The 27,797-nt window shown below is 34.1% G+C and overlaps 2 protein-coding genes across 4 annotated transcripts; one reads left to right on the top strand and one right to left on the bottom strand.

Annotated features, from left to right (window-relative positions):
• Positions 1-1,811: 1,811 nt before the first annotated feature.
• LOC110738256 (protein ENHANCED DISEASE RESISTANCE 2-like) lies at positions 1,812-25,094 on the top strand. Of its 3 annotated transcripts, none has more exons than XM_021918632.1 (22): positions 1,812-2,315; positions 3,203-3,277; positions 3,414-3,467; positions 4,144-4,209; positions 4,508-4,566; positions 5,916-5,992; positions 7,373-7,462; positions 8,357-8,391; positions 9,756-9,856; positions 10,017-10,112; positions 12,152-12,216; positions 12,407-12,478; positions 15,194-15,367; positions 15,831-16,024; positions 16,102-16,165; positions 16,862-17,037; positions 19,807-19,908; positions 20,167-20,214; positions 21,070-21,213; positions 21,329-21,424; positions 21,941-22,042; positions 24,768-25,094. In XM_021918632.1, exons 1-22 carry the CDS (start codon positions 2,091-2,093, stop codon positions 24,852-24,854), a joined length of 2,202 nt encoding a protein of 733 aa, XP_021774324.1. In that variant the 5' UTR covers positions 1,812-2,090; the 3' UTR covers positions 24,855-25,094. The 3 variants fall into 3 exon arrangements, with proteins under 3 accessions (XP_021774324.1, XP_021774323.1, XP_021774322.1); XM_021918631.1 differs by having other exon boundaries at positions 1,814-2,315; positions 3,203-3,265; positions 7,340-7,462; XM_021918630.1 differs by having other exon boundaries at positions 1,817-2,315; positions 7,340-7,462.
• Positions 25,095-25,430: 336 nt separating this feature from the next.
• LOC110738248 (two-component response regulator ARR12-like) lies at positions 25,431-27,627 on the bottom strand. Its single transcript, XM_021918622.1, has 3 exons — positions 27,557-27,627; positions 26,352-27,353; positions 25,431-26,242 (listed from the first exon to the last, which is right to left on the bottom strand). The coding sequence occupies exons 1-3, from the start codon at positions 27,602-27,604 to the stop codon at positions 26,183-26,185; spliced, it is 1,110 nt and encodes a 369-aa protein (XP_021774314.1). The 5' UTR covers positions 27,605-27,627; the 3' UTR covers positions 25,431-26,182.
• Positions 27,628-27,797: the final 170 nt, after the last annotated feature.

Here is a 27,797-nt window from a genome sequence, read left to right on the forward strand (position 1 = left end):
TTCCCTCTCTACCTTTTTCTTTTTCTTCCTTATCATCTAAAAAGTTCGGCTGTCATTAATGGAAGCACAAACTATTTAAAGCTGTCGACTTACTTCTTCTTGGTATAGATTTGTTGGGATATTTATGACTGGGCATTTGTCAAGCCACTGATTATTTGGTTAAAGGGTCTCTATTGGATAAATGTTCATTCCCAATGAGGATTATATTGTATCTTTTGGTTTTTAATAATTCTAAGGACATTCACAAGTGAGGGGGAATGTTGAAATCCATTGTAATCTACTTGTGAGTGTCCCATATTAGAAAAGAGGGAGATAGTTTCACTATATAAGGTAGAGGATTTTTTTATTTTTATTTTTATTTTATTTTATTTTTTTATTTTAAGTATATAAGGTAGAGGAGTTTGGCCTACTGTATTACACTTTAATATGGAATCTCCTTAGTCTTATTTGTGGACTAAACTCTCTTCCTCGTTGTTCAGGTTGCTCAAGTCCATTTCATATCATCTTAAAATTTAACACAATGTCTTAAGAACTATTCGTATAGTTATATACCTTGTAATCCATATTGCATACCGACGTTATCGAGATTTAGGCGGCATCATTTAATCCAATTTCAATTACTTTATCTCAATATTTTTTTTTTCTATATATATGTGAGTAAAGTTGTAAATTGCCTTTCCCCTAAAAAAAAAAAAGTTGTAAATGCCTTTTGCTATTCAAATTAGATTTATATACCTTTTTTTTTTTTTTTTTTTTTTTTTGCTATAAATTTAGTTAGCTAGATTGTATTATACCTTTTCTCATTTATGAACCCACACCCTCAAGTTTAGATACAAGGTTACAAGGTACCAAAGTGTGTAATCACTAAATTGTTAATGATATTAGTCTTTTGAGGTAAAATATAAGTAAGGATTTTATGTTTTTTATCATAACATTTAAGCAGTAATGTCTCAACCCTAAACCATTTAAGTCACCTCATAAACGTAAGTTATATTTTTTTTTTTGAATAGCAAAAATATTTCATTAATTAAAAGTCATACGACATGTACAATAGAGATTCGACGTTAACAAATACATAAGATATTGAATCAAATAGAATTTTCCTTCATAAAAACTACGATCGTCGAGTAGATCTTGCACTGCGGAGCATCTCCCGCTTATATCGCTGAAAATTACAGCCTTGTTGGAGAGACAATCTAACGATCATTTGTAGCCGTGAGGATGATTTCCTTCTGATTCATCTGTTCGTATTCGAAAACTTGATAACTTTTTCACCAATGAAATAATTTCACGACAATCCATTAGATCTGCTACCATGGATTCAAAACTAAAAAATTTCTCCCTTGAAAAGAGGAGATAAACCTTGTCTTTCGAAGGAGGTCGAAAAACCCTTGTCTTTCGAAGGAGATCGGAAACCCTTTCTTTCGAGGGAGAAAAGTTCCTCCCAAAAGGAGGAAATATTATTATAAACCTAAAAAAACAATAAAGAAACAAGGATTGGGGCTTCCATCGGCTTTCCACCGATTAAAATCGATGGAAGGTCCTTCAAAATTCAACAATGGAGGCTAGAGTTTTGGAGAGAAAAAGGAGGAGAGAGAGAGGAGGATTTTTTAACTGGTTATTGTTTGTTACGTAAGTTTATATAATACACAGAGTTTAAACTATTCAAATTTTAAAACTAAATAAATAAAATCGTTTGTATATGAAAATACATATACTCGTTCGACTTATATATTGTTCGCACGTAACTCATTTAGACTTATATACTCATTTATAATCATCATACATTCCAAATCCGCCACCTCAATCAATTATTGATCCCATAGTGAGTGCATGAAGAATCAAGAATGTGTAATGTACTAATCAACATCAAAAGAAAGGGAATCAAGTTTTGCGTCTAAAAAGCAAAAAAAATTAAATAAAAAAATAAATAATGGTAGGTTAGCAATAAATAAAGAAAACATACTCCTTCCATCAAAGAAAGACACAAATTAAGCGGAAACCAGCCACGTGTCGAATGTGAAATTGTAAAAGCAGTGAATGGGTGGGGCTTCCCAGAATTGAAACTGAGAGAACTGAGATCGGCAATCATGTCGCGGCCAATGAGGCTGAGATCCCTGTCTGACGGAGATGGATCATCCCTGTTATTGAGCGGAGAGTTGAAGAAGAAGAGACCTAAGTTCCAGTATTCTGGTTGGGTATTTCATCTTGGTACTAATAAGATTGGCCATGAATATTGTCATCCTCGCTTCTTGTTTGTTCGTGGCAAGTATGTCGAGATGTACAAGCGTGATCCTCATGATCATCCTGCCATTGTCAGTTCTTTCTTCTCTCCTTTTCTTTTTATTATTTTTGTTTCTATTACAATTTGATGTTGGAGTTGTGATATTGCTCAATTTTCAAATGATTTGAGACCTGCATAATTGCCTTCTATGAGTATGCACTTCACCTTGAAGAATTGAGCTAAAACCTTTGACAAAGATGCTGATGTTGTTCAATTATTGCCTACTCCCCCGTTCCACAATCATGTTCTTGTTTGGAAGCTTTTTTAAAAAAGAGAGAATCTTCTACATTTCTCTTTTAATCAGTAAGAACAAATATGGTCATGTGGGATCTAGTTTTATTCGACTTGGTAGGTAGATTATTAATATCCAACTTTTATAATTTTTGCTAGCGTGGGATTAAAAATTGTTGCGGTCAAGGATGGGTAAAAATTTGCATCAATTTACGAAAGAGGAACATCATTCTCTTCTGAAACGGAGGGAGTATTATTTCAATGATGATGGAATTTGTGTGTAGATACAGGATGAATGTGTCCGCTATGGAACTTCAACTTCAAATGAGTTGCTGTTTCCTAGGCTGTTTAGATTAAAACAATATGTGGATGTAACCGAAGCATAGAACTGGAGGGATAATAGGAGTTTAACAATGGACAATTAAAAATTGTTTTAGGCTGATATTAGATTTTGGGAAAGATCATTGATAGAGAGAGCCTAAACTCTTCTGTTTAATTATGGACAACGCCAAAATTAATGGATCATAATATCATATTCATGGATGCACCATGATACGTTTGTGGGAGTCACCAAAATTAATGGATCATGGTTAAACACCTTTATTTTAAACATGACTCTATGAATTTTCTATCTTAATAACTAACATAACATAAGCATCATTTGCACTAATTGTATTCTTGTTGCAGAAACCTATACGGAGAGGTGTTGTGGGACAAACTCTTATGGTAGAAGAGTTGGGATGCCGAAAGGTTAATAGTAGTGTAAGGCACTTGGGTTTGAATATACTTTTTTTTATATTTTCTGTCCTAGTTCTAGCTCATTATCAACTTCTGAATTAATTTCTGAGGATTATTATAAGCACTCACTTTTCTTTTGTTTTTTTTTTTGTTTTAATAGGATCTGCATGTTCTTCGATTCTACAATCGATTGGATGAATCAAAGAAGGGAGAAGTAAGTGAATTTATAAAATCTTTGCACGATTCAATGGAACCTGGTTATGTGAACTTTCACAGTAATGGATCTTGAATTCCTGATGGTGTGTTTTGTGGCAAGTATAGCCATATAGGGAGTTAGAAGAACCCTAAAAAGTTGTAAAATTGGCATGTTTAATTTATTAAATTACTCCATTTTTAATGTCTAGAGGATTTTGCTTTAGTAGAGGTTATATGGTATTGTCGGGGTTTATTGCTATTTCTTCTCTTTTAGCTCATCTGCAGATTTGTTATACGAAGTTCAATAAGCAGGAAGGACATAATATATTGTGGTTGATTTGGCTGGAAAAGAATGACAAAATTTTCTGTAGTTTGGAATCTTCATTGATTACTTTATGGGAGTCATTGATGTTATTAGCTTTTCTTCAGTCTCACACTCTTGGAGCCTTTTTATTGATTGCCGCTTGTTCCTTATCGATGGATTTCTGTTTTTTGGTTCTTCGGGTTTTTTTTTTTGTCCTAATTTGACAGCAAAGTATAATGAAATGTATTGTTTATCATGGAATTGCCTCTGTAGTTGCATTCATATTGATTACTTTATTGCCTTTGTATATTCTGAGTTGCCTTTTCTTTTTGGGTGGGTGGTAGTAGAACTGGAATTTCTTTGAGTAATTTGATTATTTTCTTTGCTGAAGATTGCTTGTGCTACAGCTGGAGACGCTCAAAAATGGTTGGAAGCTTTTGAGCAAGCAAAGCAACAGGTATTGAATTAAAACTTGATGTTGATTTTAGCAAGTTCTTTCGTGCTGTGAAGATTATTACTTAATTTACACATTGTTAGATGATATTAAATCTGATTCTATTGTAATTATTACTTTCTCATCCAATATATGTTAATTATTGTTGAAGAATGGAAACTCCTTTCCAATGCCCCTCTTAAATATCTGTAAAAGCTGATTTGGTGAAAAGTATGATGCTATGCTCTCTAAGGTGGATGTACCACCCATATGTTTATTAATTTATTTATTGGTTATCACAATGTTTACTTCGTTTACACAGGCAGAATATGAGCTTTCAAGAGGTGGAAGAGCCAGAGACAAGCTGAATTTGGAAGCCGAGTATGTCTACTATCCATGTAATATTGATTCTTGTATAGATTATTGATCTAGTAAGCTTAGGTTGTTGTGGCTCAAAGAATACCTGTTTCTACTAACCTGCTAGAGTTCTCTTTCTTGTAATTGTAATGATTTATGGATTGAACACATTGGATGGTTCCATTTGTCTTTGTTCCTAGGTATATCTTGTCTTGGTATAATAGATTGGATTCTGTTTTATGTGATCTTTCTCAATGCCTCAATAAGCACATTCTTGCTCATAAGTTGTGATGGCACACCTGTTACCCCCCCCCCCCCCCCCAAAAAAAAAGGTCACATCATCATTGTATGTTCAACTGTTCCATTTACTTGTCCCATATGATCAATATTAAGTTCAAAAGTTTAGGCATTGAAGGTAGTTGATATATTCATTAGCTTACAGTTAGTTAGTAGTTAAAAAGTGGGCCTGTCAAATATTGAATATATCACTTGGAATCTCAAATATATATCCCGATCCAAATCATGCCAAGATAACTGTGAGAAGTACATTTGTAAGTTGTTGCTGATGCTTGATCGGTGGTGGAAGACTAGTTTACTTTTTGACCCTTTGACAATTTGTGCAGACCTTTCTTTTCTTGTTTCATTTTGCTTATTTTTTGCTTGACCGTTTGTTTATAACCTACTGTTTGATTTGAGTTGGACGTATCTGAAGTTTAGTGGTGACTTTTAGCTTTAGAGTTTAGATTACTTCTTTTCAATTATACTTGTCTATTCTCCTACTAAAGATGTACTTGAAAGAAGAGATTACTTCTTGCTACTAGGTGATTGTGAAAACGATGATCGCCATCTGCAGGTGTTTTAGTTTGGGGCTATGCCTAAGGTCACTGGTGCTGGTAGAGTAGAAGGTTGAAAGTTCTTTTTGCCCCATCTGGGTATTTTTATTTTATTTTATATATTTTTTTTCTAGCTTGTGTAAAGTCAGAGAGCTATACTCTGCATGATGACTGTAATCTGTCCTTTCTCATTCCAGTGTATAAGGTCATGCAGGATCTCTAGCTCTATTAGTTTTTTCCGGCTCTAATCTGCCTTTTTTGATGATTCTATTTGTTTGAGGGCATTGAACCTCTCTTTGTCTAGGAGATAGATTCAGTTAGTCTCTTTATACATGCAACAGTTTGTCAAAATTGGAACATATCACTAATTGGCAGACGGCATTGATTGAAGTGTGCTCCATAAACTGCAGATTTCTCATGCTTTCTTATAGTTACAATGCCTGTTTATTGACCCAGTATCTCATGCCTTACATGTTTCCATTTTATTGGGTTGTTATCAATCTTTTGAATAACTTATAATCTTCTCTCTTCTGTGGAAAGGATTGATCTTGACGCACATCGCCACAGGGTGAGGAAATATGCTCATGGCTTCATAAAACTTATAAAAATCGGACAAGGTTAGTTGATGTTAACTGGTATAGCAGTAAATGGTGATTCCATCTTCTAAAAGCAAAAATTGAAAAATATATGGTGGTTAGGGAGCAGGGCACTAGGATGGCAATTTGTACTGTTAAAGTGGTTTCTTCTAAAACAACTAATGCAGTACTTTCTGAAATGAGATTCCATCTTTGGGTAGAACAAAAGAAGCTATTCCTGCTCCAGTGCAATGTATAAAACTTAGACAAGCTGCTCCATATAGTTTGGGATATAGTTTGGGATATGCAAGTACTCTTCTTGCGCCTAATATTTTTCAATTAACTAAATCTTATATTATTAAGATGCTGTACGATAAAAAAAAAAAAAGCGATAGATCAGTGCCCTGTGTAACCTGTGTTAATGTTTAGGCCTCATCATTGGTAGCGATGTAATTGCTGGAAAATGAGCTGATCCCTTGCCCTGGACTCCACAAAAAGCTTGATGGGTTTAATTAACACTTTTAGTTTAAAGCAGGATCACCTCCCTATTCAACTTCAATGTTCTTTTTCCTTATTTTTTGGAAGTTCTTTATTATGTTTTTGTAACTTGAACACTGACACGAAAAGATCTTCACTTCCGAATTTGTGGTATAAGATCTTCATTGCCTCTGTTCTCTCCAAACCAACATCATGCCCAATGTCTAATCAACACTACTCTTTTTCCTGCTACACATTAAGGGACCAACAACAGTAGAAATCACATCCTTTCTTCTTCTATGTTAATTTTAATGTCTTTATATTTCAGTAAAAGAATTATTGATTCCTCATGACAACAAGCGTGACCTTCTAAGTTCCAACACACTTTGGGTACTTATTTTTGGCTAATTTAAACTACTTATAGAAAGGAAAAAAAAAAAAAGGAGAAAAGCTTAGACAATAAACAGAACTACCTGGTTTTTTGTGCAGTTGTCATAGCTTATATTAGTTTTGCTCTAAATAAATAAATTGAACCTACTTCATTACTTTAAGTCTCATATTTATCAAATCCAAACAGGAAAAGAATTGCTCTTCCTTTTTAAGAAGAGGGACAGAGAGAGGGTTGCCACTTGGTGAGTTGTAGGAATATGTGAATGGCTGGTCAGGAAAGTAATAAAGTTTTCCTTATATTCACTAGAATTTTAATAAGGTAAATCTTTGAAGTGTCTATGCGTTCGGATTCTGTATGGCTTTATATTACAGATATACCTATGTTGTGGAAGTATGTTGCTTCTAATCAATCAGTCAATCAAAGTCTTAATCCCATAATGTTAAAACACTTTTGGACATATAAGAACTTCTCTGGAACTTGTTTCTTTTAATGAGGAATAATTATTCATTTCTCTAATCCAGAGCCACTTTTGCGACAATCATCATCCTTGGCAGAGAATGCCCGGACAGATGGCTATATGGGAGTTGATGGAGATGCTGATGCAATTGAAGCACATACATGGAAATGCGTATGCACCATGAATGGTTAGTATTTGTTATTAAGGTTGTAGAGTTCTAAGTTCTGATTGATAAGTTGTTCTTGTAAATTATTTGGCTCTAAGTTTCCTAGCTTCTTTACTGCATTGTCCAGTTTCCTTGTGTGTCCATATATCAAATCAGCTATAGAAAAGGTTTTAAGTACTGTAGTATCTGTAATTCAACATAGAATTACTATAGGTTGATATAAGATTGTTTCAGGCTTTAGATTATTAGCCATAAATTTTCTAATCTTGACTTTTTTCAATTAAATATTCAGTGTAGCTAAGAAATTGTAAGAATTAATATTCATCTAAGCATTAGGATGATAAGCGGTGGTTAGCTCTCCACCTCTGAACTCTAGGACCATGAGTTCAGGGCTTGTTGTTTGGTGTTCCCTCCAGTTAAGAATTGGGGCCTCACTAGCTAAGTAGCTAGCAGTTTCCTGCCTTATCCCCTCTTGTCAGTTTATCCCATATTTCCAAAAAAAAAAATATTCAAAGAAATGAGGAACACACCACTACAAATTTGACGATCTAATTAAGGAGAGATGCATACAATAAATCTGACTGAAATAGCTTTTTATTTATTTATTCCTCTCCATTTTTCTTTTGTGAACTTGTTCGAGGGGGGAGAAGCTTAATAGTGAAGTTTTGTTTATCTAAAAGGTAATGGTGAAGATTTGTTTAGTAAATTCCAACTATAGTAGCAGGTACATTCCAAGCTTTGTTGTTCTGCATTTTTATGATCTTTCCAGAATATATTCTATAATGTTTCAATTTTTCAAGGACAAGCCTAATCTTTGGCAACAAATTTACAATGATATCCTTTTATTGATTCTTGTGGTGCTTTTTCCTTTTTGTTTTGCTTTTGGTTGGTTATACTTTGCTTTCTCATTTGCAGGAATTAGAATCTTTGAGGATGTTGTAGAGTCCAAGGTATCCACAATGTCATATTGTTTTCTCAATTACACTTTATAATTTTTACCAGTCTTGTGGTTATATTTGCTCATACCCCTGACAATGTGAAAAAGGGTTTTTTTTTTTTTTTCCCCCCACTTAATTTCATTCCTGACTCTTAACAATCTTGCTTTTCCATGCTGCTGAACTTGCATAGGAAAAATCTGTATTGAATAAAATCTAGGAAGCAGGGGGCATGCTTAATGTGAATGAAAAACGATGTAGTATGGGAAGCAATCAACCAATTGCTGTCATAGTGGAATACTGAATGCTCTTGGTAATTAATACCAATGCAGATATCCTCCCTGTATGCATGTGCACCCTTTCTAAATTTGGAAATGGGATCATGCCATGAAGAAAAGACAGATTGTTATTTCCATATACTTAGGTCCTGTTTAATTCACCTGATTTTTTGCTTATCTAGTCTGATGTGGTCTGATTGATCTTATTCTCTGATTTGACCAATCTTTGACGTTAAGTGTACGATAATATGTAAGGTAAAAATATATCAAGTGAGATCTTGTTAGATTCGTAATAATGTGTATTTTATTAATATGTAATTTGCATAATTTTTTTCATTACGAAATTAAAGATATTTAGCGATAAAAAATTGCATATAAAACGATGATCTGATCTGAACTTATTTTTTCTGAATTAAGTAAAAATAAGGTGAACTAAACAAGGTTAGCTCATTTTTCGCCAGATTAATTTTGCTTCTTTTAGAAAACTGAGTCTAGGGCATTAAAAACCAATTTAAAGGCCCAATTTTATTATTTAGGTTTTCTTTTTTGTTTACTTCTCCTTCCGTCCTTAAATGCAATCACCAAATAAGTATCCTGTTACTTAAAATGGATAATTCACCCTGCTTATCTCATCCATCCCATATGATGTGGGTTCCATCACTGCCTCTCTATATGTAATGGATGTGCTACCCCCATCAATCGATTTCTTTTCCTTACTTTTCCACTATATACCAAAAAATCCTGCAATACTCTACTATAATTAATATGCATGCTCAAGCATGAGAGGACAGTAATCTGAAAATGGACTCCAATGGAGGGAAACTACCGAATTTATTAACATACCAATCATGGTTGGACCTACGGAGTTCATTTGCCAAGAAATTTGTGACCTTTCTACTTGTTAATTTTTGTGGAGGATCATTATTTCTCTTGATTTTAGTTACTTTTAATCTGATATCTGATTGCAAATTTTTTTTATTCCTATTTCGGTTATTTGCTGCTCACTCCCTTATTTTAGCTTTTGGAATAAGGAGCTGTAATATGCTTCCTGTTTATTTTCTGCCAAAGTTTCATTCACGCTTTCTTTTGTTAAAATACTAGGCTGGTAGAGGCATTCTTGTGAAGTCTGTGGGAATAATTGATGCCAAATCGGATACTGTCTTTGAGGTTCTTATGAGCCTTGAACCCTCTAGGAGATATGAGTGAGCTTCTTTTCTCTGTTCATCCTTGTCTTTTGTTTTTTTTATAAAATTTATTGAGGGATATGTTAATTTTGTTTTCTCTTATCATTTTACTTTGAGAATTTATGAGTATGCTATACATTTAAACTAATTATGGGGTAGCATCTGTGCATCATTACAGGTGGGATATGTTGACTAGTGACTTGGAGCTTGTTGAAAGCATAGATGGGAATTATGATGTTGTATATGGAACATATGATCCGAAATATTTCACTTGGTAATATATTTGTCTTTTCACCCTATCTCATCTTGTTTTGTCACTTTGTGTTGTGCTGCTAGAAATTACATTCTGGTGGCTAAATTTCTTGCATTTTCACATTTTTCTACATAGTAATTTCTAATCTACATTTTTCATAACTTTTAGAACATTAAAGCTAGAATGTTTCTTTACACAAGCTGTATGTGGAATATTAACTTTGGTTCATTGCATTTATCCTCGCTGTTAGCCATTTATGAAAGGAGTACGACAACAATCATTTACTTTCTTTTTGTACCCCCCTCCATTTTGTTTTTTGGTTTAATATGAAAAGGAAAGGAGCTCATCTCAAAAACATAGGTTTCTTCCAGGAAAATAAAAGGAAAGAAAAAAAAAAAATCAAATTGGCCCTGGTGAAAGTTTTAGGAGGAAGCATATTCTACAATGTAGCTGGTCAATTTCACAAACCTTGAAAAAGGAAGGGTAAGGAATTAGTGCTTAGAGAAACGATAGCTCTATGTATGAATATTCATATTTGGAGAAAGAAGATTTTTTTTGTGGAAACCTCTGAGGGAAATTTCTCATGCTTCCGATACACCAACTTCATTTTTTGATTTTTTTCAAAATTAAAAAATACTACCCATCAGATGAGGTAATTTCAGTGTAAATACCAATATTTTTTTACTACAAATTAAAACACTATGCGGAGAAGTTCGAATCCCCAGGACTAGTGGCTATTACCCTTCTTGAGAAATTTACATTGTAGGTGAAGAAGGATGTTAGTTGGCATTGGTACTGATAACATACTATAAATGTTTATAAAATCTCATATTCACCTTTCATGAGAACAATTTTTGTGCAACCGACCCACTTCTATAGAATTTACCTTTTTATTGTTAGATTTAGTGTTTTGATGCTTTGAGTTGCTCTTTTAATTAGGGTTACTTAACTCGTATAAGGAACTTTACTATATTATAAAAAAAAGGGTCATTTTGAAGAGTAGCTTCAACATGGATGCATGCAAAACAAGCTGATAAATATTTTGAATTTCTCCAATATGAAGTTAATACGAGTATTTTGTTTTTTTTGGAAATAAATCAATTCATTAATAAAAAGCCACCCGGCATCTACACATGAAATCTAAATTAACAAATACATAAAATTGAATCAAATTAGGGTTTCCTTCATCAAAGCTACGATCGTTGAAAAGATCTTGCACTGTGGTAGATCTCTTGCACACATCGCTGTACAGCCTTTTCGGAGAGACGGTTTAACGATATGTTGTAGCCGTAAGGATGATTTTCATCTGATTCGCTTGAACACTTGAAAACTTTGACAAACGTTGTTATCCCGAACAAATCTTTACCAACGAACGGACAATAGGGCAAAAGATGATTACCTTTTTGATAAACCCTAACACACAAACAAACCCTAAACATAAACAAACAACTAAAACTAACAAAAACTAACGACTCCACCATAGGGAGACGAACGAATATCTACACTATTCATGTACCTTTATTGAAAACCTAATTAGCAAAACTAAAGAAAATTAAGGGAAAAGGGTTGGAAATAGTCTAATTTCCAAAATGACCAAGATTATGGAGAAACCCTAGAAGAGAGGAGGAAAGAGAGAGGCGAGTTGGATTTTTTGTGTTTAGTTAGTTAAGATTATATGAAGTTAATATGACTCAACTAATAATGTACTGAGATTTGTCCACAGAAAAACTGAATAGAGAGTTGCAGTCTAGGTATGTGTTTGGAGAATATTAGGTTGGGTTTTAGAAGATATTGTGATGTCTAGAACTGTAAATCAATATAAGAATCCTAACACAGAATAGGCTATAAATTCGTTACCCCTGATGTGGTATATACAATATGTGCAGTGAATTGTGAATACTCTATGTCAACCAAATTAAAACAATCGAATTTTACACACTGCTAATTGCTCTTCATTCTTCTTTAAGTTAGTACTTTCAATTGTCCTGTGAAGTCTTTATCAGCAAAATTCCTGATGGATAATGTGTGAATAATATGTGTGCTTGCTATTCCTCACGTAGGTGGAGTTCCAGAAGGGACTTTGTGTTCTCAAGGCAATGGTTTCACGGACAAGATGGAACATATAGTTCGTAAATCTTTCTCAAAGCTTCTAAAATTACTTTTTTATGTTTTGACCATAGATATTAGAATTTTATTCCAAGCATATCCTTGCTGTAGAGCGTTAATAGATAGGGGAGTATATCTAAATTTCCTATTGTTCTCTAAGTTTATCTCTTTTATTAATCCTGACTGACTAATTTTATTTATGGATGCAGCAATTTTACAATTCCCAGCAGTACATAAAAAGTGTCCTGCTAGACCTGGCTATCAACGAACAAAAATAAATCGTAAGCCATTTTCTTCTCAAGTTTTATAGCTCCTTTCTACCGTGCTACACATTTTCTTCCTCATCCTTTCATTTTTATAACATTTAGATGTAGCAATTACTATCCAAATTAATAAAAAAATATAAATAACAGATGGTATTATAGTGACTCCCTTTAGCTTATGGATTGCCTAATGCACAAGATTGATTCACAATTTGAGTGCTGATAGTATTATATAATTCGTTGTTTAATTACATGAATACTCCGTATAATACAGGCTCGATAGGGTTTAAATTTTGCATCCTGTAAGAGTTGGATTGACTGTATAGTAATAAAATGATGGAGTACACATGTAAAGATCCATTCAATTAGAATATAAATACTCCCTTCGTTTTATTAACTTGCAACATAACACTTTGGCATGCACTTGATGGAAGATGTTAGACTAGGTAAACAGACAAATTAATTGAAATAATTTTACCATCAATCTTAGTTTTAAAAAGCGCACCTGAGGCGCGCCTAGGCGCACGGCACAATGAGGCTCAAGATATGGCGCCTTAGCTATGTGAAGCTTAAAGACCTACAAGAGACGCACGCCTTTGTGCTTTTTTTTTTCTAGGCTGCTTCTGGCGCCTTTGCACCTTATGTTGTAAAGCATCAATAGCTTTTTTATAAGTTGTTATATTCTATAAAACACTATGGGACTTTGTGACAGGCAGGTAAATTCATTTCTAGAGGTGAGAGAAATCCCATATCCCCCAATTTGATTTGAAGAACTCTAGCTATTGATCACACGGTCCTTTCACCTTTTCACATTATTCCAATTTTACACTTATTTAATAGAAATTATAATTTCTTTTCTATATGAATTAAGTGCGCTTCACCTACAAAAGGCGCGCGTCTTTGCCTTGCGCCTAAGCTATAAGGACTTTTGAGCCTTGGTGCACCTTGCACCCTTTAAAACTAAGCCATCGATAAGAATGGTGTAATATGCCAGGTGAAAGTGAGACCGTGAGCCCACTAGATAAGTTGCCTATGGCTCTCCCACGTTGGAAGTTGAGGAGAATTGAGGAAGCATGTCATTCCTATTTTAAAATTGCTCAAATAGCGTGTCAAGAAGGTGTGTTGGAACTCTTGGAAATATAAAAAAACAGAGGAAGTATTCATTACTAATTCATACTTGCTTGGCTTAGTTGTCTTTGAGTATTTATTGGGAGGAGCTCAGTTTTCTAATGGTTTGAACCTCTCCAACTCAAATTTTAAATACATGCAGTGCAATTTTACTATTTCTCTCTTCATACAAACACTAAACAGGTTTTTTTTTTTCTTAGTCTCATAGCATACAGAAAACAATAGACATTTAATGAGGAGCAGTTACAGAAGGATTTATAGCAATTGCTCTGGCCTGCTCGATCACATGTGCATATATAAATTCAGAAGATGAAAAAATCAAACTTAAATGTGACAAAAAATCACCATAAATCTACGCTCCTGAGAGGCTTTCAATACTGAATATGGAAAGGATTTGATGTTGCCTTATGGCCCTTATCCATGCATTTATGCAATAGAGATTGCTTCCATTTGCTCCCTAGTTATTTTGTAGCTGATAACCTAGAAAAAGGATATAGAAAGAAATTATGCACCTAGCTTCAGCAGATAAAACAAAAAGTAGTAGGGTTACCCTCATGTTCCAATATAGTATATGACACTTGACAGATTTGGTGACATCGTAGACTATGCTAGAGGTGATTACCAAAAGTGACACTAGTTAGTAGAACTCCACCAATCTTTGTTTGAGGTGATGAATTTCCGAAAGCCATATTGTTGTGGACTTGTGGTGTCCAGTATGTCCACAAATCTCCATAGCTTTACAAATTCTATCCACAAAATCCTTTATTATTTTATTTCATTTTTTTTAATCATTTTAATTTGCAGGATTATGCCAAAAGTAAAAGAGTTTAGGCGCCTATTTTGCACCCCTCTCCCTCTCCCAGCCTCTTCTGCATCACGGGTCATCAATTTGGTTGACTACACTATGATGCAAGTTTACAGTGTTGTAAGCTTGGTATCCGTGATTGGACTGACAAAATTAATGGTTCAGAGTTCCAGAGCTTCTTGTGTGAACCTGTGACGGAATTTCTGCTAGCTTTTGTCCTTAATAAATCCTGCTCAAGAGTCTTGCTTGGGCTTGCAGGGGAAAGGTTGATGGGATTAGCTAGTGCTTTACATTTAATCATTCCTCCTTATGTATATAGCTGTTCAACTTTCCTTTTTAATGGAGTCCAACGCGGTCATTAATGTATATAGCCTTGAAATTAAAAATAATTAATGTATATAGCCTTGAAATTAAAAATAATTAAAAAAAAGTGATAACAAGTTGAAAATTTAAATATCACCAATCGAAACAAATTTAACACGATCCGATTGATTCATTTTGATGTATATATTAGTAAAGAGAATAACTTATTTGAAATGGAGGGATTATAATTGAAAGAGAGTCAAAGAGAGTAGTAAAGTTATGCCTACCTTCCATCATTATAAATTGTTCTGGATGGCATTCTATCCGTAAGTGTTTTATCTATACCAAATTCTTATAGATTTTATTTTTTTCATTTTTATTTATCTTAAGGTGCCATCCATTCCTCAGGTTTAAGAGATGCTACTGCATAGATTCCTGTAACTTTATTGCTCTTTCCATATTGTGAAGAGCTTTTTTATTTATAATTTTTTGTGTAGCTTCTACTTGGGAGATAAAAGGTTTGGACACATCTGATGCCACAGCCGAATCTCCAAGATGTCTAGTGACACATATGTTGGAGATACAATCTGATAGCTGGGGTTCTTGGAAGAAAAGTCGCTCTTCAAAGTTTGAGAAATCTATCCCTTATGCATTGTTGTGCCAAGTTGCTGGTAAGTTGCTTCCTGTGATTTTCAAGTATTGTCTTGCTTGAGTAGCAACATTGTAAAGCAGTTAACCTTATTATGGAGAATTATTTAAAGAGCGGTGACTTTTAATTTTGTGGCAATTCCGGGTTTCTTATTGTTCATGCTGCAGTTATTATCTATGATAGCCTGATAGGTTCCCAGTAATAATGCCATTATTGTATATTTGTATTAATCAAAGCATGTTGCCTAATTGATCAGAATCGGGATAGCTATGTTAGGATTTGATATTGGGATCATTATATGCATAATCATCGCAACACATTCATAGGAAAGATTAACTTGTGTGTTTATAATGATAGCAAGAGTCGCAAGACATTGATTATGCAATCTTTAATGCAATGCCTTTCGGTGAATAAAATGTGCTTACATTCCATTTTTCATGGGAGAGTGAATGGCTTGTTTTATATTCTTGTTTTTCATTGTATAGGTCTGAAGGAATATATTGGAGCAAATCCAATTCTTAAAAATAATTCAGTTACAGCAGATTTTTATTCAAATTCCTCCAGTGATAGTGTTTCCAGCAGTGAATGTGACGACGTTGCAGAAGAGTTTTATGATGCGATTGCTACAGAAACATCTGACGGTGAAGATAGTGATGATGATATTGAAGTTGACAAGAAGGTGTGAACTCTTCTGTTTATGTTTGGATAAATACAATAGACCCCTCTATTATAAATTAAATCAATAAGCTGTGTCAGGACTTTGTGACGCTGGAAAATGTATCATCAGACATAGCAAGCTTGTCTTTGAAGAAGTCTCCAGGTTCCCTTACTTACTGTTTTCTTAATATCTTTGTGTAACTTTTGACTGTTACTCCACCTACTTGAATTTATTAGTTGATATTTCATGAATATCCTCCAATTCAGTTGTCACGCTGCTAGTACTAGTCATTTTTCACAAATAAGATTTAATAATCTATGACTCTCTTACAAGGTACATCAATTGTACTAGAAACTATGCTTTCCTTCAATCTGTACTTCTGTAGAAATTAAACTTTTTTTTTCTCGTTAACAAAGAAATATCTGCTCAGCTGCTCACTCACCTCGTTTTGAGGTTTTGTTAGCACAATTGGGGATCAGCCTTTTTATTTTTCCTTCAATTTTTGGTATTTTAGCCATGAAGAAGACAGTTGCATCATCTCATATTTTCTGTTCTTCTACTGATAAGGCTGTGATATTCGTTTTTACTGTAGCATGTCTGTTGAATTTGGTTTGCTCCTTGAGTATCTTGCTGTTTTGAAAGGGGAAAGTACACCTAGTGCCAAGCTATACTGGAAACAATAAAGCGGGAGGGAGGATTTAATAAAACTTATTGTTAGAAAGACAAACCCTTACTACTTCATTTGTGGCTCAGTTGCTACTGATATGCTTTATGTTGATGTGCTGTTTATTATAACCCCATATTATGCAGTGTAATGCTGTAATCCATCAATAATTTACTAGCTTTCTCATCCTGCAGCTAATGATGCAAGCAAAGTACTAGATTCAGCTATACCCCCAGTGTCAATCGATTCAAGCAAGTTTAATGGTTCACTGCGTAAAGGAAAAGATGATGATGACACAAATTGCTGGACAAATCCAGGTGGCGCGGGATTCATGATTAGAGGAGATACATACTTGAAAGACTATGTCAAAGTAAGTTTTATTATTCCTAACTTTCATTTACCTTTTACTCATCATTTATATAATAAAAAAAAAGTCCTTAGCAGTCATCTTTTAGCACTTTAGTGTTTTATGCATCTGTTGTTTTGCAGTAACAATTTAGTATCCGTAAGATGCAATGGAAATAACAGACAGTGAACTGATATCAACAATCCTTGTTCTATCTTGCTGAATTATTTTTTGTCTCATTCAATGCTACTGATTAAGATTGTGTTGCAGTTGATTTAGGGCACTTCTTACCTGTTAAGGATAGTTATTAGTTTCTTTTGAATCCTTACTTTCTTTCACTGTGAGAGCCACAACAATCCCGCCCCTAAGGCCTTGTTTTGTTCACCTTATTTTTGCTGATGTTATTTGATCTGGTTGTTTGATTTGACCTAACTTTGACCTTTATGTGTATATTATATATAAAGAGAAAATATATTAAGTGGGGTCTTGTTAGATTCGTAATAATGTTTATTTTATTAATATGTAACTTTCATAATTTTTTTGATCTTGTCTGAACTTATTTTTTGTGATCTAAATTTATTTATTCGAAAATAAAGAAAAATAAGTTAAACTGAACATGTCCAGGAAAAAAAAGAAGTCAAACTAAACATGGCCTAAGTTCTTCTGCCCTTCGAGTCCTCCTTGTACTTAATTTACATTGTTTGAATAGGGTTGCCTGCCTTGGCGCCTTCTTGTCTTTCCACTTTTTGCCACCACTTGATTCGGCTACCAATTTCTCAACGTGGATGGATTTACGATCCTCCTTGCTTCATAAATCTCTCTGCCTTGATTAGGGCTACCACAGTATCATCCAAAGGCAACCAACAATATCCTCCTTGCTTCATAAATCTCTCCGCCTTAATTAGGGCTACCAAAGTTGTCTTCCCTACAAGTAAACTTGTTATTACAAAATTATACCTTTTAGGGAGAGAAGTCAACAATATAATTTCCTTTTCCTAAATTTTCTCATCTAAACTCTTTAATTGGGAGATCAAGCCGTTTAACTATATTAGATGATTATGTAGTGTGCCACCATCCTCCATCACAAGTGTATATAGATTTTTCTTCAAGAACTACTTGTTTGCTTGCTCCCTAAGCCTAAATATTCCTAGATTGATTATATACCTAAATTCTTCCTAGTTTCCTAATTACAAAACCTATCTAGCTAGGAAAGCATAATAAATAAAAGATATATGTATTTTTCAAATGAAAACACTCTACCTCGTTGGTTTTGGTAAGTTTAGTTTATTTCCTAACATATCCCAAATGAGTTCCAATTTTCTTGTCAAGTTAATGAAGTACACAAAAGGGTCCATATATGTATTTTTTTTTAAAAGTTGTACTTGTTGGTGTAAGAATCCAAATGAAAACACTCTAGCGCAGACAAAATTTAATTTGCATTATTTAATTATTTTTCCAGTCACATGTGCAAAGAACAAAGGGAATACCATTTGCAGATCAATGGTTTAAATTTCCTGCCTAAGATGATTATTGAATAAGAATATGCTTTTTATTTTCATTCAGCAAATTTTTGTCTTTTTCCTTTGGGGTATTATAATCTGTCACTTTGTACTGTGAATTTTACCAGACACGAGTTGTGTTTCTGATAGAATTTGTAGTTCTGATGGGTTTATTTAGCAGCTGCCTTGTATCAGCTGTATACAAGTCTCTCTCTATTTTGGGGGTTTGATTGTATAATGCAGAAATCTTACCATATTTCTCCGTATCTATTTAAAACAAAGATATCCATTAGGATTGAAATTATTTTTTTTGTGAAGATGGCTAGCTTTGATTGAAATTGACTTGGGTTTTTGTCAATCACTGGCCCACCTCTATCATCACGTTTAATTCTATCATCATCATGTTTATGGGTTATCAAATGTGAGAAATCCTGGTAAGAAAGAGTTTAGTCCACTTTTTGTTCATGTTGAGAAAGATACGCTTCTTCCCCATTCTATAAGTAGGTTGTAGTTCAAATTTTGAAGCAGTTAGATTGAAATAGTTCTTTTTGTTTACTTGCAGGAAAACAATGTTTCATAGAGATTTAGCCTTTGTCGTAAGAGGAAAAAAAAAAAAAAAAACACACACACACACACAGAAGTGGTTAATTCTTGATTTTATGTCCAACTGTTTTTTAATTACTTTCCTTCTCAGCCTCATCTGTTAAAATAGCCTTTGACCTTTCCCTTTCTTTCGATTTGAGCTTTTCTTCCTGACGGACTGGGGGGTCAACAGACAAATAAACATATTTTCCACAAGATGTATATTTCACAAGTTAGCCAATCTTGGTAGACGTCTACAAGGCTTATTATTGTAGAAAACCCTTCAGTATCCTGTCATAGTTACAAGAAGTCTATCATCTGATAGAAGGAAGTTCATGCATCATTGACATTTAGTGCGTTTACTGGAGTATTATGCCATATGTTACCATTTCCCCAATTAGCTCCTGCCCTGAGCAGGTTAAGTGGTAAGATGTACATAACGTCATGGCTTTACTACACAATAGCATAGAATCTCTTTTAGACTTATACCTACAATGGGAGTTTTCATTAGATCCTTAATTCCGGCAATTGACTGGATACTGATTCAGACTTTCATAGCGTATCTATATACAGCAGATTGGAGTCCATTTTACTTTTATTCATGCACACACAATGATATTATTTTTATATGATGTATATCTTACATTTAATTTTGTTGGGTTGTATTTTTTAATGAATAGCTGAACAAAATCTTGATTGTTTTTTTTTCAAGGTAAAAGGTGGAGATCCTCTTTTAAAGCTCATAGCTGTGGATTGGCTCAAGGCTGACCAGAGCATTGACAAGGTTGCATTGCGTCCATCCTGTGTTGTTCAGGTAATTCAAATACCCCTTGACAACCCACTTTGCATCTGACATAGCAAATAGATTCAAGTTAGCTTTCAGCTCAACTTTTAATTGTTGATTTTAAACCCCCCCCCCCCCCAACCCCTCTACTAAGTTACTGTAGGTATGAAAACCAGAGGAAAGGGGGTTTGAGTTTACCTAGTATGTGTTTTAACTCACTATGTTTTAGTTTCTGTTTAATTAAGGCCTTAGAATTCTGTTACCTCACCTTTTCTTCTGTTATTTCAGTCAGAAGCTGGAAGAAAACTTCCATTCATTCTCGTTTTAAATCTCCAGGTATGTTTGTCCAGGTTTATTCTTCTGTTCCCCTACCCTGATCTCAAGATTAGTCTTTCATGAGCTGCGCATTCGAGAATGTGCCTCTTTGATTATAGGATTTTTTTTTTAATTTTTTTTTTTAAATGTTCATGTTAGAACATCTCTTATTACTAGTTTTTCTTCCTATGCTTATGACTCAGATTTATGTTTATCAAGTAATCATTACTGTTCTGGAAAATACTTTCTGTTGGCTACTTGGCCAAAATAAATAAGAATGATCTACAATAGTCAACAGGTGATGCAGTTGTTTCAAAAAAAAAAAAAAAAAAAAGACACAGGTGATGCAGAAGCTGTCCTTTTATTCTGTGCACTTGTGCCATAAACTGAGAGTGCTTCTCTATGCAGCTGAACAGTCATAGGTGTAGAATTGCGAGTGTCAACTTTTTGGTTGTTAATACTTGAAGAGTTTCCTGCTTCCTAATTAGTTAAAAAAAATAGTAAATTTCATCTGTTTGAATTGAGCGGAAAATAATTCATTGAAAATGTAGGATCTTTTATTTAACGATACATTTAGATGTATCTTTAGCTTTAGTCTTTTAAATGTTTCTCAAAGTTTTGACGACTAAGATTTTGGTACAATCAGAGAATTGAAGATCTACTGGAATGCCTAGGAATTTGGACTTTGATAATTCTAAATATTTATAAGGGTGGTAGCTTTTATTTTGACGAGAAGATTCTATACAGATAGACTGCTAATAGGTGTTATTATATGCTGAATCTTTGGAATACAATCATGATGTTATATTCTTCTTATTTACTTCCATATTAGTAGTTCCAACCTCAACTAAATTAGAGTTGCTCCTGTTGTTCCAGATTCCAGCCAAACCAAACTACAATCTGGTTTTTTATTATGCCTCTGACAGGCCTGTAAATAAAGATTCATTATTGAGCAAATTTATTGATGGGACTGACGCATTCCGTGATTCAAGGTTCAAGCTCATACCAAGCATTGTGAAGGTAAATACAATATAGGCTCATACAATGCAAGTGTTCGTTGCATGTTCAGTAAATTTGGGAAGCTTATTGACTGTAACTGACAATACTCAGAAACTAATTTCTTGTATTGGTTCAGGGCTATTGGATGGTTAAACGTGCGGTAGGAACAAAATCCTGTCTGTTGGGTAAAGCTGTGACCTGCAGATACCTGAGACAAGACAACTTTTTGGAGGTGATTAAGTTGTTATTTAAATACGTTGAAGGCAGATGCACTTGACACACCTTTTTGGTTAGATTAAAAAATATCTGATGCTTATTCCATCTCTGAGCTGCACTTCAAACATCATTAATGTTTGACATAAGATGTGCCTTTTTCCAAGATGCGTTCTTGAAACTGAATTGGGGTGTATATATATTTGATTTGGAGTATATAGAGATTTAGCTGATTAATATTTTGCGAAACTGATTCAGGGGTCATAAGTATTGTATTTAGAAGTGATACTCTATGTTTCTGCATAGATTTGATGTGTAGTTCAACTGGTCACTGATTTTCTGAATTTTATTTGGCTGTCATTCAGGTATCCTTAATTTTGTTTAGTTTTTACTAAGTCCAAATTGATGTGTGTATTGTGTGAAAGCTTTTCTGACAGTAATAAGAAGAATGTTATACTAGCATGTGATTTTTAAATGAGTGGTACTTATTACTTACGCAGTTTTCATTTTCCCCCTTTTTATGTTTATATGGCAGATTGATGTGGATATTGGCTCCTCGTCAGTTGCTAGAAGTGTTATTGGTCTTGTCCTTGGATATGTCACAAGCTTAGTGGTTGATCTTGCAATTCTGATAGAGGTTAGTGCTTCTGCTTCACTTGTCAGTTGTTCTTTTGTTATTATAATCTTGTTGACTCGGAGTCTGTTTCTTTCAGTTTTTCTGCCCATTTCAATGTTGCATACTAGCATTTGAAATCTCTCTCTTTCAGTTAGTCCGTCAATTAGCGGTTACTTTCATGCTTATTGTTCGTCATCCATGCTGATGTGGATCTAAATAGACCCATAAAGTAATGATGATAATACTCAATTGTTGCAGGATTTAAGAGTTTCTTGTTAATCACAGTCAACAAGATGAACACAAATCGCAATAAGTGTTTGGTTTTAACAAAACCGAATAAACAAGCATAACGCTTATCAATTTTTATAAACTTCAATCTGTCTAATTTTACATCATATGGCTTTATATAGCTGAAAACAAAACCCTAATGTAATTCAAGAATAATCCTACTAGCTTAAAATAAAAACAATAACTAATTAAAATAAATCTTAGTGGAATTAAAATAAGACCACAAAATATACCCATTACAACCTTGATTTATAAAATAACCCAAACCCAAACATAAAATAACCTGTAAGATAATTAATATTTAGCTCCCCTTCCCTACCATATCATTTTCCTCTTCTTTGCAATAAATTTTCCATTTTACGAATTCAAATCACATACAAGAACCATGGGTATCTTTGACTTTATAGTGTCTTTGAGGAAGGAAGAAAGTTCTAATGAACATTTTTTTTTTTTTGAGGGAATTCTACAAAGAACATTTAAAGTAGCTTCCAGAGGTGCATTTTTATTCACAGCCTCATGAAAATAAGATTTATATTACCCTTCTCCACCCCAAAAGTATGAACTAACGGACTAACCTATCTAGTAGTGGCTCATAAATAGTATCAAAATCTTTCACATATAATTTTCTATGAGATATTTCACCTTGTACAAAATCAGTCGAAGGGTCAAAATGATTTTTTTCCTTTTTCCAGTAAAATTTCAAATGTTGTATCCTTTGATTCTATTTCATCTGTTTCAAACTCTTTTCTCTCCCTTAAAAGTAACTCCAAAGATTCAATAATATTTGTAAGATTTTTGTCATATATTTTGTAAGATTTAAAATTGACCGTTGTTTATCCCGTTCTCAACAACACAAATCACACTAACAATATTCTGTGCAAGTCTTTGACCAAAGTTCATGCTCAAATTCTTGTTTCAATTTAAACCATGTATCATAGATTTATAGGTTAACCTTCATGAAATCATTTAAGTATTAAATTTCTCCACCACTTCATAGCACAATTTGTGAATGACGAAATCACAATTGGAATAAATCCTGAATCAATAAACTTGAAGATGCTATAAGCTTGATCGATTTCTTCAACACATCTCTTAAATACATTGTGACAAAATAATCCATCAAATTAAAGAATTTTAAGCTTGAATTTATCCTCATCCCTAGTCTCACACCAGAAACCCATATATTTCCCACCAATATTTAATGCTCCAATCAAATTTGGATAATGCATACAATGAACAAGATTTAACTCCAACAAAGTCAATATCAACATAAGCAAATAAAACAAAAGCCTCCAAATTTCTGTTGTGCCCAGAAATGTAACAAATCTCACAAATGTCAATGCTATCTCACTTAAATTAATATAGCACTTTCATATGTAACTCCAGCACTCCAACAATTTAATGAGATGAACATGAAACAAATTAACAAGGCAAAATCTCACGGCAACATTCTATAGAGTTTTTAAAAAATATTACCAAGTTAATAAATTCAACGCAGGGCGGAAGGATTCACAACCTTATTCTGATATGAATTTAATGTGGATCTAAATAGACCCAATAAAACAGGAACGATGATAATACTCAATCCTCACAAGGTTTAGGGTTTCTTGTCAATTGCAGTCAGCAAGATGAACACAAATTGAGTATTTTTGGTTTTAACAAAACTGAATAAGCAAGCATAACACTTATCAATTTTCTGTCTAATGTTAACTTAATCAATCAATCAAAGCTGCCTTAATCCCATAAGTGGGGTCGGCTACATGAACCAAAAGTGATTATTCCGTGTAGTTATCAACAAAAAATCTTCCTCCTCCATCCCTTACGATCAAATGCCTCATTGTCATGCAAATTCATTATTTAATATCCTTCCTATCTCCTTCCAACCAAGTCATAATAAAAAACCAAAAGTGTTTTACATAATATGGCTTTATATAGCTGAAAATAAAAACCCAAATATAATTCTGGAATATTCCTACTAGATTAACATTAAAACACCAACTAATTAGAAATAAATTGTAGTGGAATTAAAACAAGACCACCATATATACCCATTACAACGGTACAACCTTGATTGTAATTTAAGTTATTTAACACAAACCCAAATATTAAAAGGCCCGGCATGATAATCAATATCACATGCTTAGATATATCTGCTTTTTTTGTTTCTCGTTTTTTTTTTTTTTCATGGATAATTGCCTGTCCTTCAGTTTTCTTCATTGGCTTATCTGACATTCCCAGACCCTTTTGTTGACGAGGTCCATACCAGGTTACTATTTTTAAGTGTAAGATTCTGTTTTGCATATGCCAATATAGTGAAAATTGGGATACTTCTCGAGAGATCAAAATGCTAGAAGAAAATAATTTGTGTTATTATTTGTTCATTTTTTATGCTAGCTAGCCTGGGTTATAGTTATGCATGGGAAACTATAGCCTATATTGACTTTAGTCATTTTTGCAGGCAAATGAGGAGACTGAACTTCCTGAGCATCTTCTTGGGACGGTACGGTTAAGTTGTCTCGAACTTGACTCAGCTGTAGAAGCTTGAGGCGGTATCAAAAGAATTTTTGATTCAGACATTATTGATCTCCATTCAAAGCATAGTAATACATTCTTTACTCATTTGCGTCCCCATTCTCTCGCGCAACTGAGTTGGCTTAAAATCATTATTGTACTGCTTAATAGCTTTATATTGCTCTCAATTGAAACTGTAATGTATTCTTCCATGCTCATTGGTTCAGCTTTTATCATAGAAAGTGCGGCAAATCCTAGCTGTTGTTGAGAATGATTTATATATCGCCAATATCGGCCTGTGTATATGTACTAATATACACTATAATATACAAAGTATATACAATTTGCCCAGGCATAACTCCATAGAAAGAACACAACAACGATCTAACCAAGTGTCAAGTAAAAGAAACAAGCAGATGAATCTACTGTCAAGGTTTAAAATTGAACTCTGGAATTCCAGAGCCAGATTAATATGACTGTTAATTAGTAATGAAGAAGAAAATCTTGTTCATTAAATGTGACAGAGAGTAACTTGAACGCCCCTTTTAATACTAATGTCATTATCAAGAACATTAGGAAGCAGCGGCGGAGCCACCCTTGTGCACGGTGGGTCACGTGACCTAGCACGAAAACAGAAAAGGTTAAAATATTAAATACTGCAATTGATAATGATATGTACTCCGTAGTCTAATGGTGGAGGCTTCATATTTTTAGACTAAAGTTACTAGTTCGACTCCCAGGGGAAGCTACTAGCGTTTTTTTTGTTTTTTTTTTTTCTTTTTACATATATCTACCACTACCTACTTAGCTCTCAAATTGGTAAATTGTTAAAGTCATTGTTCGAAATTTTTTTGGTAGTTTCATTAGTGACTTGTCATTATCCTTCTCCTTCCCCGTAACAGAGTAATGGTGACCTAGCACCCGTAAAATTCTGGATCCGCCACTGTTAGGAAGCAACTTGATAATTGCATGCTGCTACTTTGGCAATTAGCTTGTCGATTCAAATGCTTTTCTTTATCCTGTTAATATAAATAGCTGCTTCTGCACTGTAAAATTATTCTTTTGCATCAGAGATTATGAGTCTACTTGAAAGAAACTGATAATATCATCTAACATATAAAACAATACAATAAAAAAGGTGTCCTCCAAAATAAATTAAGTTTAACATAAAATAAAACATTACAATAAAAAAGGTGTCCTCCAAAGTAAAATAAGTTTCACATAAAATAAAACATTACAATAAAAAAGGTGTCCTTGAAAGTACACACCCATAAAACATCACAATAAAAAGGTGTCCTCTAAAGAACACATGCATAAAACATTACAATAACAAAGGTGTCGTCTGAAGTAAATTAAATGGAACTACTTCATGAGGAAAGGATCAAGCTCCAAGTCTGGTGCTGCTGCAGCTTCACCATTTCCCTACATACCAACACAATGGCATACATGATCAAGTTAAGAGCACATGAATAAATTATGGAGATTCAAAACGCATTAATAATGTTGTCTTGTTAGTAAAAATGGGTGATACCTGTTTAAGAAACCTCCCCACGATATCATCCAAGGATTCAGTACTATTCTGGCCAGTTGAGTCATCAAAAGACTTGTGAGCGTCGTTTTGCTGCTGGGATTGTGGAGAAGCATCTTCCAATTGGCTCAAGGATGGAACAGCAGTGATGTTGTTGTTATTCTCTCCTTGTGTCGGAGCTACAGCCGGGATCAAGGAGCTTGAGGCATTGGAAATGTTGCATAAGTTCATAAAATAATTCGGCTTTTGAACCTGTTGTCCCTGTGCTGGGATGTTAAAATCATTGAGACTACTTGGACGGTCTTGGATTTGGGCATTTGGATGACCCATAGATGAGGTTCCAAATAAAAAATCAAGAGGATTATCGTTGTGAGTTTGAGCATTGGGAGGAGTTATGTCAGCAGCAGAGACATTATTGTTGGATGGAATTGGAAGCAAGTTTTGTGGTGAAGAAAGTGGGTGAATAACAGGCTGAATAGGTTTCCCCCAGCTTACTTTGGCAGTAGAATCCAACGACATATTAATCCCAAGATTCGAAGATGATTGGGTGTCGAATTCTCTTGTGTTTAACATCATGGAGGAGGTTGGTGGTGTTGGTGGAGTAAGGAGAGGAAGCCTATTATTCATTTGCATGGTTGTTATCGTAGGATTGGCTTGCAACAAATAAGAAGCATTTTGGTTTGCAGAGAAAGGGAATGGATCAAACCTCACAGTAGCAGCATTGAAGGAGTTTGGAAATTGGGATGTTTGAAGCAACGGAGAAGAAGATATGCCTCTGAAACTAGCTACCCCAGTAGCAGCGTTCAAGCGACCTAGAACTCCTCCTGCATGATCTGGTAGGGATGAGTACCCAGGATAGCTTGCTGGCCCTGCCAGGCTGCGGTATACTCCATAGCCTCCCCCTATATGCGCCAGCGAATCCTCAGTCCCTACAGAAACAAGTCTACTTCCACCCGCCTGCAGATTCGAACCAGAACTTATCTTTCGGAGGTAAAGCCTGTATTTCTGTTTTTTTTTTTTTAAAAAAAACACATTATTAGGCCTTATATCAATTTCATACATAGTTACAGAAAATGAAAGAAATTACTACCTCCGTTACATATTATTTGTAACAATTTGACATAAAATAGAGAGGAAAAATGTCTAATTATTGCAAATAATATGCAACGGAGGTAGTAAATAAGATCGAGGCTTATAGATGGATGGACCTGCAAATGGCTTGCAACTTTTTCTCTTGTGAGTCCTTCAACGTTCATTAAGTCAAGAATTTTCTTAGGAAAGGCCTCTGCAAAAAGAAAAGAAATTACTAGTAAATAAGATTTATGCATTATTTTTTAATCAATGAACAAACTAATAGGAAGTATGCAGTGGTACTTACTATCAAGGCCTAATTGGTTGACAGCATCAACAAACTTCTGGTGTAGCTCAACCGACCAGAAAAGCCTAGGC

The sequence above is a fragment of the Chenopodium quinoa genome, unplaced genomic scaffold, assembly GCF_001683475.1.
Source record: "Chenopodium quinoa cultivar QQ74 unplaced genomic scaffold, ASM168347v1, whole genome shotgun sequence".
Taxonomy (NCBI): Eukaryota; Viridiplantae; Streptophyta; class Magnoliopsida; order Caryophyllales; family Amaranthaceae; genus Chenopodium; species Chenopodium quinoa.